The sequence below is a fragment of the Maylandia zebra genome, linkage group LG19, assembly GCF_041146795.1.
Source record: "Maylandia zebra isolate NMK-2024a linkage group LG19, Mzebra_GT3a, whole genome shotgun sequence".
Lineage (NCBI taxonomy): Eukaryota > Metazoa > Chordata > Actinopteri > Cichliformes > Cichlidae > Maylandia > Maylandia zebra.
The window spans coordinates 10000441-10019572 of NC_135185.1; the positions used below are offsets into that span (position 1 = coordinate 10000441).

General features: G+C 43.5%; 1 protein-coding gene across 3 annotated transcripts in view; it reads left to right on the plus strand.

Annotated features, from left to right (window-relative positions):
• The window catches only part of pxdn (peroxidasin), a 35445-nt gene extending 28277 nt beyond the window's left edge, over positions 1 to 7168 (plus strand). For 2 of the 3 annotated variants that reach the window (XM_004569947.6, XM_076877247.1), the window contains 7 exons: positions 66 to 562; positions 647 to 781; positions 871 to 1079; positions 2244 to 2355; positions 2894 to 3026; positions 3302 to 3415; positions 4079 to 7168. In XM_004569947.6, coding sequence (XP_004570004.1) covers positions 66 to 562; positions 647 to 781; positions 871 to 1079; positions 2244 to 2355; positions 2894 to 3026; positions 3302 to 3415; positions 4079 to 4204 — 1326 coding nt within the window. In that variant the 3' untranslated portion in view covers positions 4205 to 7168. Of the gene's footprint in view, positions 1 to 65; positions 563 to 646; positions 782 to 870; positions 1080 to 2243; positions 2356 to 2893; positions 3027 to 3301; positions 3773 to 4078 lie in introns of all 3 variants that reach the window. The other variant, XR_013094456.1, reaches the window with a different exon arrangement.
• Positions 7169 to 19132: the final 11964 nt, after the last annotated feature.

A 19132-nucleotide genomic window follows, 5' to 3' on the forward strand; every position in this document is an offset into this window, starting at 1 on the left:
TGCAGCCAATGAAACGCTTCTCTGATGATGTCACAGCAGGCAGACTAACCCTCCTCTTCTCTCAGATCTTAGGTGAGGTTGGCATGAAGATGATGGGGCCGTACGGGGGCTACGACCCCAACGTGAACGCCGGCGTCTTCAACGCGTTTGCCACCGCCGCGTTCCGCTTTGGCCACACCCTCATCAACCCGATCCTGTACAGGTTAGATGAGGACTTCCAGCCGATCCCGCAGGGCCACATCTCGCTGCACCGGGCCTTCTTCTCGCCATTCCGCATCGTGAACGAGGGCGGCATCGACCCGCTGCTTCGCGGGCTCTTCGGCGTCGCCGGTAAAATGCGTGTCACCACGCAGCTTCTGAACACCGAGCTGACGGAGCGGTTGTTCTCCATGGCCCACGCCGTGGCTCTGGACCTGGCCGCCATGAATATACAGCGAGGGAGGGACCACGGCATCCCGCCGTATAACGACTACAGGACCTTCTGTAACCTGACGTCTGCTCGGACCTTTGATGACCTAAAGAACGAGATTAAGAATCCGTCGGTCAGAGAGAAGCTGCAGAGGTGGGCGTGGCCTCAGACAGGCTCAGTGTGACTCGCCAGAGTTATGGTATGAGCTCAGCGTGTTTCTATTTCCTCGTGTTGCAGGCTGTACGGCACGCCTCTGAACATCGACCTGTTCCCCGCCCTCATGGCTGAAGATCTGGTCCCCGGCAGCAGGCTGGGCCCCACCCTCATGTGTCTCCTCACCACTCAGTTCAAACGCGTGCGTGACGGCGACAGGTAGGTCAACCTTTCAGTACCGAACTGTCGCCGAGCGTCACGTGACCGCAACAAATGAATCCTATTTCTCTCCTTCCTGCCGTGTTCAGGTTCTGGTACGAGAACCCCGGCGTGTTCACGCCTGCCCAGCTGACCCAGCTGAAGCAGGCGTCCCTCGCCCGGGTGCTGTGCGATAACGGCGACAACATCACGCGCGTACAGCGCGACGTGTTCAGGGTGGCCGAGCTGCCTCACGGCTACATCAGCTGTGACGACGTCCCTCAGATCGACCTGCGCATGTGGCAGGACTGCTGCGAAGGTAAGAGTCAGCAAACGCTCGCTTTATTCTTCAGTTTACTCGACAGCTCAGATCACGACGACCAGGATACCTTAGCAGACGTTTGTTGTTTTCAAAACACAAACATTTATTTTAAGCTTGAATAAATTAAACTCCACTGAATAAATCACTGGTTGAATATTAGCATTCGAGTGTATCCCAGATGTGTTGTACAGCTGCAGCCCTGAGCAAGCGCAGAACAACAAATAGAACAGCCTGCAGACCCGTGAGGGCGAGAGGAGCTTTCAGGACGTTGTTTGGTTTTGGTTGTTTTTCTGATCTTAGCTGAGACAAAGTGGCTCTGTGGTCACAGAGGTCGCTGTCTCTGCTTCAACCTTTTAAAGTTTATTTTTGGCCCGTAGTGTGAATTTGTTGCACAAATCTGATCCCAGTTTTATTATTTTATACTGGTGCATGAAAACAAACCTCCATTATTAAAAAGAGGCTTTTATTGCGGTTGGAGTGATCTCAGTGTTTGATGTAAAGGTTTAGTCAGGAGTTTAATCACAGGATGGAAACATGTTTTCTTCTTTAAAGAGGAAGCAGACGCTGGTGATGAGTCTGCTCTCTGACTGCAGCCTCTTACATACTGCACATATTCACTGTATGAGGAGAGCAGAAACAATAAACAGAGAATATAGCTGCGTTTGCTAACAGTGACACGTGTGTGTTCGCTTTTATGTGTCGGCACAAGAGAGGAAGTGTTGTTGTTCTCGTCTTCTACACGCAGTCTGTGAATCAACCGCAGCTGAGATTTGAGCGTTTACATAAAGACGCGGCGCTCGTAAACCTGGAAGCTGCGTCACTGTGACAGTGGAGAAGGATTTGTCAGTTTTTTCATCCTCCAGGATGACAAAAGCGGGATCGTTAGGGGGGTCGCGGTCGTCTCCCTCACAGCTCGATAAATGGGTGAGTCGTCTGCATAGCAGAGAGTCTAAAGGAGCCGATACAGTGCAAGACGAAGCACGTCAGAGAAGATTTAAACAACTCGCGCTAAGAGATGAGGGTACCGTGTGCTCCTGTGGTTGATTCCAGCACTTCAGCCTAAAAGCACTGCAGTCAGGTCGTAAACGGTCCTTCTGTTGGCCTCAGCGACTCTGTTTTCTTCTTCTACTGATTTTCAGTGTGTTGTGTTTAACCCACCAGACTGCAGAACTAAGGGCCAGTTCAACGCCCTGTCGTACCACTTCAGGGGACGCCGGTCAGCTGAGCACAGCTACAAAGAGTACAAACCTGCCAGCAGCTCCCAGGAGAACAGGTAACAACACCTGTAAACTTAAACTGCTCCAACAGCACAGACGTTGTCCAGAGGTCCAGTTCAGGGACTCTGGTTACCCGAGTCCAGCAGATAGCTAGCAGGGCACGCCCCTAATCATGCAAACCTTCAGGAAGTATCCATGGAGACCAACCAGTTTGTGTATCAGGCTGTAAACATGTTTATATGTGCTGTAAAGTTTGAACATGGCTGACTCACTGCTGCCTCCTGTGTAATCTTACAGCGTTCCCTCGGTGTCAGCAGTCCTGGAGCGTGGGAAAGTCTGGCATCAGTTTTTAGGCCAGAAAATTCTTGTTTTACAGCAAAAATAAAAACACTTGTAGGCCTCAGAAACCTGCAACATACACTTACAGATGTGTGAGTCAGGTGACCTGCGATGTGGCGAGGAATGCTGTCCTGACAATACCTCGATAACAGATATTTGAGGTGTAGAATAAGTAAAACACTCATTTGTGCATCTTTGTCCTGTAAACTGTTAACTGTGAACATCTTCAGTCATTTGGTTTGTGTGTGTGTGCAGCTCAGTGGAGGAGACCCCGGGCAGTCTGGGAAATGTCTCTGCGACTTCCAGGAAGAGCACTGAGCCCTCCATCAACGACTTCCAGGATTTTGTCTCCGACATGCAGAAGACCATCACCAGCTTACGAAAGCAGGTGTGTCTGCATCCACAGACAGATGTTTGCAGCTGTTCTTTATCCTTTAAATCCAGATTGTGATGTTTGTGATCAAAGTGTCTGAAACTTCTAACCATCTTAAAAACGTTGCCATGTCTCACTGCTCAGAGCACAGTTAATTCCTCAAGAAGGGGTCGGCGTGCCGAGGTCGGTGTGCTGGCTCCGCCCTCTGGTCAGCTGCAGGTGTCAGTGTGTTTGGGGAGGTGAGGTGTGTGTTCTGACTTTTAAAATGTGTTGTTCTCATGTTTCTGCAGATTAAAAGACTTGAAGCCCGTTTGAGCACCACTGACTGCACTGACAGCGAAGGCCGCGAGCGAGCGGACGGCGAGCGGTGGAAAAAGGACCCGTGCGCCACATGTGAATGCAGAGTGAGTGTAGCGGGCAGGGCTGTGAGTTAACACGTGAACACGTCCTCTGTCAGACGCCGTTTAAATGTTTCTGAGAGTCTGGAAGCGTCTCGTCTCTTTGAGCAGCTCTTGGTATCATGTTCAGTTTTCGTGTCTGACTGTGTTGCTGCTGGCGATGGCGCTCCGATGCCAGACCTTCCCACCTCCTGCAGGCCTGGCCTCCACGCCGCTGTGTTGCCATCTTTCGCTCTCCTCTTCCACACCTCTCTGCATTCAGAGGGATGTTTGCAGTAATTGAGCTTGGCAGGCAGAAGCAGACGAGGAAGACAGCCTGCGAGCAAACAGACCGCACGACGACACAGCGAGCATGACGGGCAGGTCAGTCCCAGGTCAGGTGGTCCTGGTGGCAGGAGGCGGAGTGACCGGCTGAGGGTCACATGGTGTTATTGTCACAAGCAAACAAACAGAACCCAAAATCAAACCTGGGTTTGAACGCGATCATGTCGACCTGCCCTGGTTTGCAGCCATGTGATTGGCTGTTGATCACGTGAGCTAAATGATGTCAGTTTAAGTTTTCTTTCCCGTTTTGGTGTTTTTGGCGTCTTTTCTGTCAGTTTCGCCTCACATCTCACACGTAACGACGTCATGACTTGTCGCCCTTGTTGTGTTTTCCCGCCCCGACAGGACGCCCAGGTGACCTGCTTCGTGGAGTCCTGCCCAGCAACCGAGTGCAAACGGCCCGTCAAGCTAAAAGGCAGCTGCTGCCCGGTGTGCCTCGAGCAGCTGACGGCGCCCGCCCGCCGCCCGTAACGACCCTCAGGACCCCCGCAAACACGCCCTCTGGCGTCTGAACGTCACACGCTCGCAATCAGACGCACGGAGAGGACATGAGACTCGTGAAATTGCGCGGCTCCACCGCCGCCAACAACCTCGACAGACCCAACAGCCTCGTCTCAGTTTTTCGTTTTCTTGACCCAGGGAGGGATTTTATTTTGTTTCCTGTTTGTTGCACCCAGCGGCGCGAGGCTCGCTTCGAAATCCTCCGGCGACGAGCCGCTGTCACTACGTGGATTTATTTCTGACCCGCCGGATGGACGAACGGGCGTGAGATGGGCCGGCCTCTCCTTCCTCCCTGCGCCGAGGCTCCCGAAGAGCCGCGACCAGCCGCCGTTTGCCGTCCTGCTCCTCCCGCTCGACGATAAATCGCAGGGCAGGGAAGTAGATGGAAAGGCGGTCGCCATTTTCTTGTCTCACACAATATTCTCAGGTTAGAGATGCCGAAAACTGGTGCTATCCCCCGATTTTATCACAGTTTAATCACTAAACCTTCAAAGTATTTTGTTGTATATGCAAAGCAGCCTATATACACTCAGTATGTCCTTAATGCTACATCACAGTTGAGACGACTGTTGTACTTATGAGTAGAGTTACTGCATCTTTAACCCGCGGTGCTTTTTATCATGTTATTCTCTTCTTTTCCCTTTTTGTATAAATTGTTGCATATGAAGAAAATGTGAAGCCCTACAAAAATGTTTGTAATGCAAAAGAAATGTCTACTGATCTCTGCTCGTCGGTCCACTGACGACTCCCTCGCTGTGTGTGCCGGACGCTCGGCCGGCTCTCGCTCCGGCGCCTTTGAAAGAAACCCTGTTTGTACCACTGTGTTCACGTGCCGCGGACTTTATTCCAGTATTTTCCTCAGTGTTTTAAAGCCAAAAGTATGATTTTATGAGTTTATGTTTGAATGTTGTCCTGGTTCAGTATTCTCACTTTGACCTGCTCATGTTCGGACCGGTGCTTCTGCAGTCGTGGGAAGATGAGCTCAGTAATTTCAATGAAACGAATATTTGACTGGATCTGAACAAGTTTTAGCACAAAGGCTTAAAGCCAAACAAACCAGTGTCTGTTTATTAAGTAGCTGAAACGATGCTTACCTGCCAGAAACACTCAGCCACAGTCGTGTGCGCTAATATCAAATATAAACAATTCGATTCTCATCAGGTGTCTAAATGAGGTTAACACAACCTGTTATCATCTATCCTGCAGACGCTAATGCAAAATGCAGAAACAACGTGATAAACCGAGTCCACTCTTAATGCTTCTGCAGGAGTCAGCGTCAGCGTGGAGCTGCCAATCAGATGCATTGATTAATTAATCATCATCATCGTCATCATCACCAGCGCCTCTATAAAAGCAGGAGCTGTGTCAGTTTGCAGGTCTGGATCTTCACAGCAGTGGACGTCCTAGAAAATTCACCGTGAGGTCAGACCCAAGAGTTCCGGCTCAAACTCAGCTAGCATGTGAAAGGTTAAAGGTCACGACAAGCAGAAGAAAACAGAACAAGCGTGGGTCGTTTGGAAGCTGAACAGAGGGCAGATGTTTGTCCACCAACCTAACAGCTGGACCATGAACTCCAAAGATGCTGAAACCTCACAGTGGAGAGACCGACTGAGGCGGTCACACAGGAAACTTCCAGTGCTCCTCCATGAATCACAGGCTGGACTCGCATACACGCCGTCTGCATGAATAATGAATTAATGTGTCGCTTATTCCAGGTCGTATTTACCTAATTTTACAGACTTTATTTTGCCCTGATATGAAAAACAGAGAAACTTTTCTTTCTCTTGATTACAGTTATAAAGCTGCACATTTAAAGGTCAGCGTGACAAACAATGAACAGCTGAAATATAACAGAAATGGCTGCTGTCCATAACAGACTTAATGCTCTAATAAGTAGCAGAATATTGCTGCCAGTTTGTGCATTTATGGACAGTTTGGCTAAAAGTTGTTTAGATCCAGTTTAAAAGAATAAAGTGAGAGGTGCTGGGGGGGCGGGGTCACAGCCTGCGGCTCCGCTGGCGCCGACGACACCGTTGGAGGACTGCGAGCAGCTCTGCTCTGCAGCTCTCTCGGTCCAAGGACACGCTTGCATTCCTTTGTCCAGCAGCCCCCCTCCTCGCTCCCCCCCCGTTGGGTGTTTATATAGGTTAGGAATGCTCTGAGATATGGAGGATGACGCCATGTAGCCGAGCATGTGTGGCGCGGGCCTCTGACCCTCATTCCTTCATAATTGAAGCCATATGAGAGAGGAAGTGATGTTGGGGGAGGGGCGCTCAGGGTCGGGGGGGCTGTTTGTCAGACCGATTTACCGCCTTTCACACGTACTGTACTCCTCGTACTCTCCGTGCACTGACTCGCTCCGTGCGACACAATTCCCGATCTCGTCTTCCTGTTTTCCTCCGATTGTGTCGGAGCGTGTGCAGTTTTCCTTTCCTGTGTTTTCTTCTTCAGTGGTAACATCCTGCGAGCTGAGGGGCTGATCGGTGACAGTAAAGATGTCAGAGCACCAACAGTCACACTGGTAAACAGTATCACCTCATACTGGACGAACTGTGTTTACAGTGGTGTCTCCTTCTCCTGCAGCACCATGTTACTGTGTGTTCGTGTCCCCGTGTCTCGGTCACAGCTACTAGCTTTGGCTTGCGCCCCGAAGCTCTGTGAGCTCTTTGCGTTACCCGTCTGTGTGTGTTGATAGATGTGTGTATTTGTGAGTCCCTCTTTTTATTTCCCCTTGAAAAGGTTCCCAGTGTCAGTGGAGCGCACTGCCCTACAGTACTGAACGTGTGTTACCTACACTGTCCTAACCAGTGGTCATTGTGGACAACCTAGTGCCTGTCATGACAGTTGTATTGTACCTTTGCCAAAGAATGGTTTGCACTGTAATGTATGCCTCTCAACAGTAATAATAAATAAAAAAGCCACATTTGAATTACAGTCACATGTTGGTGCCTGTTCTTTGTCAGCTCATCATTAATGAGAGGACTTTTTTATTTGCTCATCACAAAATGACTTTTGTTTCACTGAACATGACTCGTCTGATTTAGTGTTCTGGTTTAAAGCAGATACTTGATCAGGTCCAAACTACAGAGCCTACAAGTTTGCATTTGACTCTGATTACTCTCAAGTTCCTGCACTTCCTGTTTGGTTTGTTAGTTGGTCTGTCAGTCATGACTGGATGGGTCCCATTACAGTTTTAGACCCATCCATCCCACTTATCCTTGGGGGGGGGGCTGAAACCAGGACAAGACGATGTGTCCGCAGACATCGACTATCAGTACGGTGAGTCCACCTCCATCCATACCTGTGAATATTTAGCCTTTTAGGAACTTTTTGAAATTCATCTTGACCACGACTCTCACGTGCAACAGGAACTCTGCAGATCTGTCCTCACATAAACTTCCTGCTGAGGTTAAACTGTCATCTGCATATAAAATGAAACCTGTCAGTAGATTTGGGGCTAACAGTAGTTAACCCTTTAGTGTAGTACCCACCTGGTCTAATCTCAGAATCATCGATGACCATCAGTTTTTCATTTGTCCTCTTCTAACTGCTGAAGTGCATTTCACTCTTTGAAATCAATCTGCTTTTGGAAACTGACCAGCAGACAAAACAGGAAGTCTTGGCTGAGATATCTGCTGCTACAGCAGACGCTCCAGAGCGGACCCAGCAATTCTTTGCCCCAACAGCCACATGAAAAACTGGGACTGTTGTGGAGGGTCGCACCAATAAGCTCATAAAGGGCTGAAAGTGGAGCTGAGCTGAGTTCAGTTTATTGGTGTGACTCTCCAAATGTGAACATCATCTCCTACCCAGGCTCCAGAGTCAACGGCCAATTCATGCAGCAGATGGAAGAGGACGTCTCGGCCCGAACATCTGATCGTCTCTGAAAACTCGTCTGCAGGTTAAAAGGCCTCAGTCACGCAGGCCTGCATGTTTCATGCAAACATGGAAACTGCAGTAATCTGCAAACATCCTAAAACCTCACAGGAGCTGTTCTGCTCTTTGCTACCTTCAGGCTCCGGTTCAGTAAATAACCTTCTAACCTGTGCTCCACTGTGTCAGGTTAATCAGACCCATCCTTTGCTGCAGTCGCTCACCTCAGCAGGGACACCGCCTACTCTGTGTTGCTAACAGTTGCTCCACCTGTTGCTACCGTTCACCGTGTCACTGACCTTCAGTGATCGCTGGTCGCTCTGGCAGCTCTGTGGATGAGAGCAAATCAGTAACACACCTGCAAACATGAAGGCGACAAGACTGAGTATGCTGTGCCTTTAAACATTAGCATGTTAGCACACTAACTGCCAGCTTTTGCCAAGAGCAACAACAGCATCTAAACTATGTGCAGACAAGCAGAAAGCAGCTGTGAGGGATGTTTGCAAGGTGAGTAATATTAGCAGCTTCAGACTGCTGGCCACATGTGGGTTGAAGTAAATGAACTCTGCTCTGGGAGTTGTCTCGTTGAACTCTACGCCTGGTCTTCCACGCTTCTCCCCACAGACTCGGCTCTGGCAGCCGGACCGGAGTGGACAGAGCCTCTGGAAGGAAAACCGGACCGGGAAATGAGGTTTCCAGTGCTGCACAGATAAAAGAGCCTCAATCTTTGGCAGGAAAACACATTATCGCCCTGACAACAAGGGACCTGGCTCACTTGGAGATCCAAACAGGAATACACACATGGACTGTGTCTGGTTGTTTCCTTGTCTGCTGCAGAGTTTAACATGAAAGCCAAAGGTCCAGACTGAGCGATTCAGAGAGAGGTGGAAAATCTGATTATGTAAGTGTTGTGGACGGGCTAGATTAGACCAGCACGTCTCACACACACACTCAGCAAAGCAATGCAGACCTACAAAATCTAAAGCAACCCTGAGATCTGGATCTCCATGCAGTGTGTGTCAGAGTTTGAGGCAGAGCACTGGAGCTAAACTTCAGGGTTTGAAAAGGACACGAGTCTGCAGCTGCACAGTCCTGGCTACCCGGCGAGCCGCCTGCTTCCCACTCATCACATACTGGAATTTCATTTAGGCAATTGGCCCTCAGCGATGCACCTCTCGCTCGCCAAGGTGGGGGATTCTTTCCCCTCGCTAATGGAACGTCATTCTCATTTCCAGAGCGGGGCGGATGAAAGCCAGAGAAGTGGTGTCCTGCTGAGGGAAAATGGGTTTTGCATCCCAGCACTCAAAGGACTGCGGCGATGGCTTGTGACCCCGGCGGGTAGGAAGTGTCATGAGATGGATTCCCGCTAGCGTTTTTGGCTCTGACACATGAGGCAGAGAGTTTACAGGGCAGGTGTTTGCATAAAGCAACTGCTGAAATCACAAGAGATGCAGTTTAATGTGCTTCACCGAGTTATTAAGAATTACAGGCGCTTTATTTCATGCAGACGTAATCTTAGTCCTGCTGGAGGCACGGGGGGGATCTTTTTGAGAGCTCGTGGACTTGCAGCTTCCTGTGAGCCTCCTGCCAGAGTCCAGACAAGCAAACTGTAAGCAGGTCTGTGCTGATGGACTGCAGCTGAGTGTTTATCTTTTCAACAGCTTTTCAAAAGCTCCACACTCTCAGCTCTCGTCTCTCCCCTTGTTGACATGAGCAACCCGCCCATTTCCTGCCTGTATGTTCACTTTATTCTGGTTTATTACTTTTAGTCTATTGATGTCATAATGTCATTAGTTATACGACAGCTTTGTTGGAGTTTGCTTCTGCTGCCTTGAAGTAGATCAAACGTTTATTTCAGGTTTACAAAAATACATGTAAATCATCACGATACCATGTGTATGAAGTGTAATCACAAAACTGGAAAATACGTCTATAAAAGTCAAAAACCTGAAACCTGACCATGAGGTGCTGGCCTGTCACTGGAGCATGCTCAGTTAGAGCCTGAGGCTACCCATAATGCACCAGTAAAAAAACAAAGGAAAGCAAGCAACCAACACAATCACTCCCCACATGAATCACTCATCACATCTCTCGGCCTGTGACCTGTCCCACTTCCTGAAAACAAAACTCAAACTGGAGGATCAACGGTTTGACTCGCGGGAGGCGGTCGAGCATCCGTCACAGAGAGACGAGTACAAGAATACACAGCAGGACTGCAGGAAACAGTCCAGAGCTGCTCGAGAAGATCACCATGAGTGTGAGAGTGAACAAATTTACATCAGTTATGTTTTTATGGATGTTTCTTACTGGACCTTTTGATCACAGCTGGTCGTTTTCTGAGCCCACGTGGAATTATCAGCCAGCTCACGCCTGCGAGGACGCGCTGATATGCAGCGTAGTCTCCCTGCACACGGAGTGAACCTGGATGAAACTGGTGGTTGGGTTCAGACTCGCGCTGTGATTCTTGCCCTGAGAATTCTAGCTGCAGACGCCATGAGTGGGCGTGTGCTCCGGTCCTATCTGCCCGTCTGACTCGTCTCTGTGGTCACAACAAACTGGACACATCTTTAGGTGCTGGTTCAGAGCCAGGTGCCTTAGTGCCTTAGGAGAACAGATTATAATCACGAGCAGATGTTGGAATCTATAGGCAGCATCTGCTGTGTATTGGTTCCTGTGGGAGCCCGTTATGGGAAGAAATCTGTGCCATCAGAAACTGAATTTGAATAAGTTCAATTTGAATTTGAATTGCTCAGATTGAATCTGAACTGTAACTTGAATAAATGCTTTTGAAAACTGAATTTGAATTAGTCTAATTTGAAATTGAATTTATGGTTTGAAAATGATCATCACTAAATTGAAATTGAATTTTATATTTTGAAAATGAATTGATTTGCTTTGAAACTGCATTTTATCCTTTAAAAATTCAGCTCTCGAATAATTTCAGTTTCACTTCTCACCATTCAGTTTCAGTTCTACAATTCAGTTTTTTGGAACTTACATCCGGTTCCGGTTCAAGCGCAGATTAATAGAACTACGTTTTACTAGCGGACCGAAAGTGTTACTGACAGGAATCTACAGCGTCTTGAGCTGAATTAAGACTTCAGAAGTCATTCGTCATGTCGAATGACCAGCGGATAAACTCTCAGGTTGGTAAAAAATGTATTACATGTATAAGAACAAGCGTCATGTTAACAAAAGATAGCCGTACAGTAACTGTTATGCTTATTGTAGCTGTTAGCTAAAAACGGTAATTTAGCGTAGTTTGCCCTGAATTCAGCTTTGACAAACAAATATGATCGACTGTTTCTAGTAGAATTCCAAAGTTGTCATCTTGTACCCTCTCAGAATGCTTGCAGAGACCCCTACAGTAGGGAAACATGCAAAACGGTGCCCAAACCTTTGTATTTTAGCTTTATTTATGCCTTACACAGCATCCAACTCTTTAGCTAACTTAATAACTTTGGCTAAAGTGAATAGTTAGTCTAATTCATTAGTGCAGCATTACTGGGTCACCTCTGTTTGAAGTGATATGATATGTGACTATCACTGTGTTTAACTACCATAATAATTCTTAGGGTACTGAGTGCATGCTTAATTAGATATATTTTTTAAACATACTGCTCCATTACTATGTTTGACAGGCTGAAGTTGTCGGGTCACCTCCTAAATCGACCATCTTTTACAGGTGTTTTGTGCCAGAAATGGAGTGTCCACTGAAGACTGAAGATACTGAATCTCTATGCCTTGCCATTGATCCCTCTTGTGCCCTCATATAGACAAGAGACATTAACTTAACCACTCTCATATGCTCTGTACCTACATCACCTTCCCTGACAGTCGTAGCTTGGCTCATCTGTGGGTGAAATTATAAGAATGTGTTATTTTGCAAAGTGCTCTCTAGGGTTCCTAAATAAAATATGGCATTGAGGTCATTTCTTTTGAATTAATCCCTTCTTCTGAAATATAAGAACCTCTGCTGGTTTTAATGGCACTTTGGATTTCTTTACTTTCTGTTCCACTTCCAAACCCAAATAGATGCTGACAAGCTGACACAGTAACATGGAAGAGGGAAAGACGTTGGAAAGGACTACTACAAATAAACCTAATGCCTAACAATGAAAAGTGTAAAATAAGAACAATAATAACTAGAAAAATTTGCATTTCCTGCGAAAATGCAGTGTGGATGCTTAAAGCTGAAGCTGTATGCAAAAACTAGCTGAAAAAGCTGAAAAGTTGCAGAAATTGTAAAAGCTTTGCAGAAGCAAAAGAAGTTTGCTAAAATGGAATAACTTAGCAGAACTGCAATATCTTAGAGGAAACATAATACTTGGCAGAAATACAATAGCATAGCAGAATTTAGCAGAAATATTGTAACTTACCAGAAACATGATAACTTCTCAAAAATACAAGAATTTAGGAGAAATAGTATAAGATAACAGAAAGAATATATTTAGCCAAAAATACTTAAACATTACAGAAACACTATGATTTAGAAAAATAGTACAACAGAGCAGAAATATTGTGATTTACCAGAGACACTGTGATGAACTATGAATATTGTAATTTTAAATTAAGACTATGTTTTAGCACAAATATTATAATTTGGCAGAAATACTATAATTTAGCACAAATACTATAAAAAGCAGAAATACTATAATTTAGCAGAAATACTATATTAAGCACAAACCCTATAAAAAGCAGAAATACTGTACTATGATTTGGTAGAAAAAACTATAATTAATCAGAAATACTATATTTGGCAGAAATACGGTGTTTGGCACAAATCTTATAAAATAGCAGAAATAGTATGATTTAGCACAATAGTAATAAGTTAAACAGAAAAATTGGAAAAGCAAAAATGGACAGCTGAAAAAATGATGAACATGGTGAACGTCCCTCAACTATACTTGTTAAATGAAAAAAATCAGCAAAAAAATCTATAACAGCCACACAATCACAAATATGTACACATAAGAAAACACACATGCACAGAGAGACACACACACAAGATCCAATTCAGTCAACCAGTCTAAATATATTGAATTTGAATATTAGAATGAGATCATCCCATTAAAAGCCTTTCTCTCTCTCTCTCTCTCTCTCTCTCTCTGTCACACACACACACACACACACACACACACACACACACACACACACACACACACACACACACACACAGGGAGAGAAAAGTGAGTTTCTAGGTCAGCCTGGGAGCTGCTGAATTTGAATCCACCAATCAGAGAGCCTGTGCACTCTTTCCCTCCAAAACAGGTGCATCCTTTTTACACACGCAGCACAGAGAGACACAGGATCATTGCAGTCTATTTCTCATAATGACGACTCCCCTCAAACAAATGACCATAATTTCCAAACCGTAGGAGCTAGAACGGTCATTCTTACACCGTTTTGTTCAGAAGAGATGGGGGAATCTTCAAGTGTTGACAATTTATCATTAAAATATGAATTTTTAGAGATATATGACACGGATGACTTGTTGACTTAGAAGCCACGAATTCCCCAATATGCAAATTTGAATACCTGGAGCCCACATACATGATTGGCTGGCTGGGAAGCTGTGCAGGCCCTGATTTGTGGATTTGAATTCCTCAGCCCTCAGATATGATTGGCTGGCTTAGAAGCCACGAAGGCCCCAATATGCAAATTTGAATGCCTCAGGACACTTATTTGATTGGCTGGGAAACCGTGCAGGCCCTGATTTGAAAATTTGAATGTCTCAGTCCTCACAGAGGATTGGCTGCCTGGGGACCTGGCAGAAATATATAGAAATACTATTATTAAGCATAAATACTACATTTAGTAGAAATACTATGTTTTAGCACAAATATTATAAAAAGAAGAAAAACTATAATTTAGCAGAAATACTATATTAAGCACAAATCCTATAAAAAGCAGAAATACTATAATTTAGAACAAATAGTATAAAAAGCAGAAATACTATAATTTAGCAGAAATACTATGTTAGGCACAAATCCTATAAAAAGCAGAAATACTATAATTTAGCAGAAATACTATGTTAGGCACAAATCCTATAAAAAGCAGAAATACTATAATTTAGCAGAAATACTATATTAAGCACAAATCCTATAAAAAGCAGAAATAGGATGATTAAGCATAAACACTACATTTAGTAGAAATACTATGTTTGAGCAAAAATCCTATAAAAAGCAGAAATACTATATTAGGCACAAATCCCATAAAAAGCAGAAATAGTATGATTAAGCATAAATACTACATTTAGTAGAAATACTATGTTTTAGCACAAATAGTATAAAAAGCAGAAATATTGTAATTTAGCAGAAATACTATATTAGGCACAAATCTTATAAAATAGCAGAAATAGTATTATTTAGCACAATAGTAATAAGTTAAACAGAAAAATTGGAAAAGCAAAATGGACAGCTGAAAAAATGCTGAACATGCTGAGGGTCCCTCAAATATACTTGTTAAATGAAAAAATCAGCAAAAAAATGCACAGGGAGAGAGAAGTAAGTTTCTAGGTCAGCCTGGGAGCTGCTGAATTTGAATCCACCAATCAGAGAGCCTGTGTACTTTTTCCCGCCAAAACATGTGCCTCTTTTTACACACGCAGCACAGAGAGGCACAGGATTATTGCAGCCTATTTCTCATAGTGAGGACTCCCCTCAAACAAATGACCATAATTTCCAAACCGTAGGGGCTAGAGCGGTCATTCTTACACCGTTTTGTTCAGAAGAGATGGGGGAATCTTCCAGTGTTTACAATTTATCATTAAAATATGAATTATTAAAGATATTTGACTTGTAATGCACCATAACTGAGTAGAGCGAAGCAAAAACTGCCTTGACTTGCCCTCAAACAACGCTTTGTGACTTGAAATCTATTTGGAGTATCGATATCATTCTTTCACCGTAAGAGACAGCAGGCTTTGGTGAACAATCATGGAAATTTTCAGGTCTCTGTGGAAATCCAACAAAAAGTTATGACGAGAGAAAAAAGTGGTTCATTTCCACAGTTTGAAATCTGAAGAAATCTGAGCGAAGGACGAATTTCCTACCCTCAAACAAGTCCAACTCATTTCAGAACGGTAATAGGTGAGAAAGAAATTCTTGAATTGTGAGCGTCAGGGGTGTCTGAAGATATTCGGGGACAAGCCTCATGTCTTAACTTTGCTTCGTTAAGGAGATATGACGATTCGAATATGCCTCTCATTACAGAAATCCAGCGGTGATTTTGAACAAGCTCTCCATTCACTTTATATGGAGAGTTTTCTGACCTTGTGTTAGTCTGAGGAGATTTGCAAAAATTCTATAAATCCCACAACAATGATGGTGACATTTTCTGAAAGCCAGCAAAAATACCTACGTTTTGATGTATAATTTGTGGAAGTTGAGTGAAAATTGAGCAAGTAGCAGGAAGTTGTTCGGACATGAAGTGAAAATTGCAAAACCTTCAGTGGCACACTGGAAGCCAAGAGCATAGCAACCATAACAACACATGTATTTTGTGAAAAATCACAATTTTGCAACTCAAAACTGTAAGAGGCATAAAAGTAAAACAGTAAAAGATTTGAAAAAGCTGAATCATACCTGAATAGCCCAATAATTTGTGAACATTTTAAAGTTTGAATGGTTGTTCTAGGTGAAAATATGAGGAAGTAGTTAAGTTTCAAAAACAAGCAAATTTTAGCAGAATTGCTGAAGTTTCCCATTCATTTCAATGGGACAAATTAAAGGAAAAAAGTGGAATATTTTAAAAAGTATAATAGTTAAAAATACCAAAAGATATAGCAGGAATTAGCAAAAATAGCTGAATAGTTTAAAGTTTGAACGGTGAAAATAGCACAAAAACTGTGGAAGTAGTTAAACGGCGAAAAGTGTACGGAAGTCCTAAGAATAATAAAGAATAAAGAGAAACAGGAACTCAATAGTGTGGATGCTTAAAGCATCCACACAATAATAATAATAATAATAATAATAATAAAGATAAAAGATGAAGTAACACGTTTTTAGTATTTTATTTATTCCAAATGATCATCCAGATGTCTGTGACATGTGATGACAAACACCATAATGGAAGGCCTTAGTCATCACATGCTTAAACTCATCATATATTTTTGCATATGCTGAACAGGCAGTCAGACATGCTGTAACTGTGGGGTAGAAAACAGCATGAACACCATACGGCAGGTGTCTCAAACTCCAGTCCCTTGAGGACTGGAGTTTGAGACCCCTGTCATATGGAATATGACAGGTGTGGTTGAACTGCATGAAGACTCTGAAGTTTGTCTTCTCTTCTGGCAGGACAGGAATGTGGCCTTGTCCTGTGAGCCACTGTAAGGATGTACTTGGAGTAGAACTGGACTGTTCTACTCAGGCTCTTCACCCTTTTCAAAGACAAAGCAGTCATTTAGATAAAATATTAGATATTGTTTACCAGAGGTGTGGACTCGAGTCAGACTCTAGTCATTAATTTTATGACTTTAGACTTGACTTGAAAAAATGTTCTAAGACTTGTGACTTGACTTGGACTTTTACACCAATGACTTGGGACTTGAATTGGACTTGAACCGGTTTACTTGAAAAGACTTGATATTTTACCCCAAATACAAAATTTAACATGCATATTATATAGAGATTGAAAATGTGACGTCATTCCGGGGTAGAACCGCAAAGGATTCTGGGAACTCGTGGCAAGAGGTACTAGCGCACGCAGGCTTTCAATTGAACTCAGTTACACAGCGATAAAAAGAAACACAAAAATGTCAAGAAGCTGTTGTATTATTAACTGCAATAGCCAGTCACATGACAGCCACGGGAAGCCGACGGGTAAAGAGATCGGTTGTTATCGGATTACGTCGTTGAAGAGAAATTGTTCGAGCCATGTTTCCGAAGTAACAAAGACGCGACTGGATTGCAGCCATTCAAAGACCAAATATAACGTCCCAGAACACTCCAGCTCACAGGTTAGTCTGCTCCAAGCATTCCCACAAAGGTCAGTCTGCTGTTGTAGTTAATGCGTCATTTTCTTAACATAACTGGTGATATAGGTTACAAGCAAGTCTGGCGCTGAACAGAAATTGTCGCGCTATGCTCCTTTATTTATTGTGCATAAATAGTGAATTGTCCTGACACAATATTGTGTTTCGCTTCTGTTATTATGGTACATTGACAAAAACATATACTTTTATTCACAGGATAAAACCGGTTTTTTGTATCACTAATTGCCCAGTACGATTACAGCACACAGTATTATTGTCACTGCTACATTTCTGTAATGCGAACCAGAAATTATTTCCACTACTAATTAATTACCGTTGAGCTCAAAGGTTATATTAATAAACGGTTAACGAATCTGTATTTATGAAGACGATTTGTGAGACTGGTAAACTTACCTTTGTTCGTACGATGGTCTTTACTTTCTACACGGTGCATTTCAAGGTCCTGCACCCATCCGTCGGTAAACTGTACCTGGGCTTGTTGCAGTGACCTGAAGTTACTAAACTTTCATGAGTGTATGCACTCACTCCAAGAACCGTATGATTATAAATATGCATATAAATATGCTAGGATGAGATAGCTGACTTCATCTAACTAGCAAATGTTGTCCAGGCTACGTTGGTGATGCAGTTTTTTTTAATGTGTATGATATTTTTGTCATGCGATTTTAAAGCCGGTCCTACAACCGCATCCAAGAATAACATGCAGCTTATCTCAGAACAGTCGGTGAAAATTATTCTAGGAGCTAGGTTTAATTGAGCTGCATTTTAAAGAGTGCATGCTTTATACACAATTTGTGTATATTTTCTACGTTCACTATTTCGTCATGTGTTGAGAAAAACACAGATTTAACAATTACATGGTCTAATATTTACATTTAGCATAACTGCAACATTATTTTTTCGTTTTTTTTTTTAAAGACTCAAAAGGACTTGAAATTCAAAAGTTCAGACTTGTGACTTTACTCGGACTTTTACACCAGTGACTTGAGACTCGACTCTGACTTGCCTGACATTACTTGAGACTTGACTTGTGACTTGAGGATAAAGACTTGAGACTTACTTGAGACTTGCAAAACAATGACTTGGTCCCACCTCTGTTGTTTACCTGTAAATGCACAAAGTAAATTTAGAAATGTAATTAATGTCAAGAGTGAACAAGCACTGATAGTGTAATCTACAGCTGTGGCCAAACGTTTAGAGAATGAGAAGTGCTGTTTGCTTATTTACAAAGTTTGCTGTTTCAGTGATAGTTGTATATCACATTATATCACTTCAAACAGAGGTGACCCAGTAATGCTGCACTAATGAATTAGACTAACTATTCACTTTAGCTAAAGTTATTAAGTTAGCTAAAGAGTTGGATGCTGTGTAAGGCATAAATAAAGCTAAAATACAAAGGTTTGGGCACCGTTTTGCATGTTTCCCTACTGTAGGGGTCTCTGCAAGCATTCTGAGAGGGTACAAGATGACAACTTTGGAATTCTTCTAGAAACAGTCGATCATATTTGTTTGTCAAAGCTGAATTCAGGGCAAACTACGCTAAATTACCGTTTTTAGCTAACAGCTACAATAAGCATAACAGTTACTGTACGGCTATCTTTTGTTAACATGACGCTTGTTCTTATACATGTAATACATTTTTTACCAACCTGAGAGTTTATCCGCTGGTCATTCGACATGACGAATGACTTCTGAAGTCTTAATTCAGCTCAAGACGCTGTAGATTCCTGTCAGTAACACTTTCGGTCCGCTAGTAAAACGTAGTTCTATTAATCTGCGCTTGAACCGGAACCGGATGTAAGTTCCAAAAAAACTGAATTGTAGAACTGAAACTGAATGGTAAGAAGTGAAACTGAAATTATTCGAGAGCTGAATTTTTAAAGGATAAAATGCAGTTTCAAAGCAAATCAATTCATTTTCAAAATATAAAATTCAATTTCAATTTAGTGATGATCATTTTCAAACCATAAATTCAATTTCAAATTAGACTAATTCAAATTCAGTTTTCAAAAGCATTTATTCAAGTT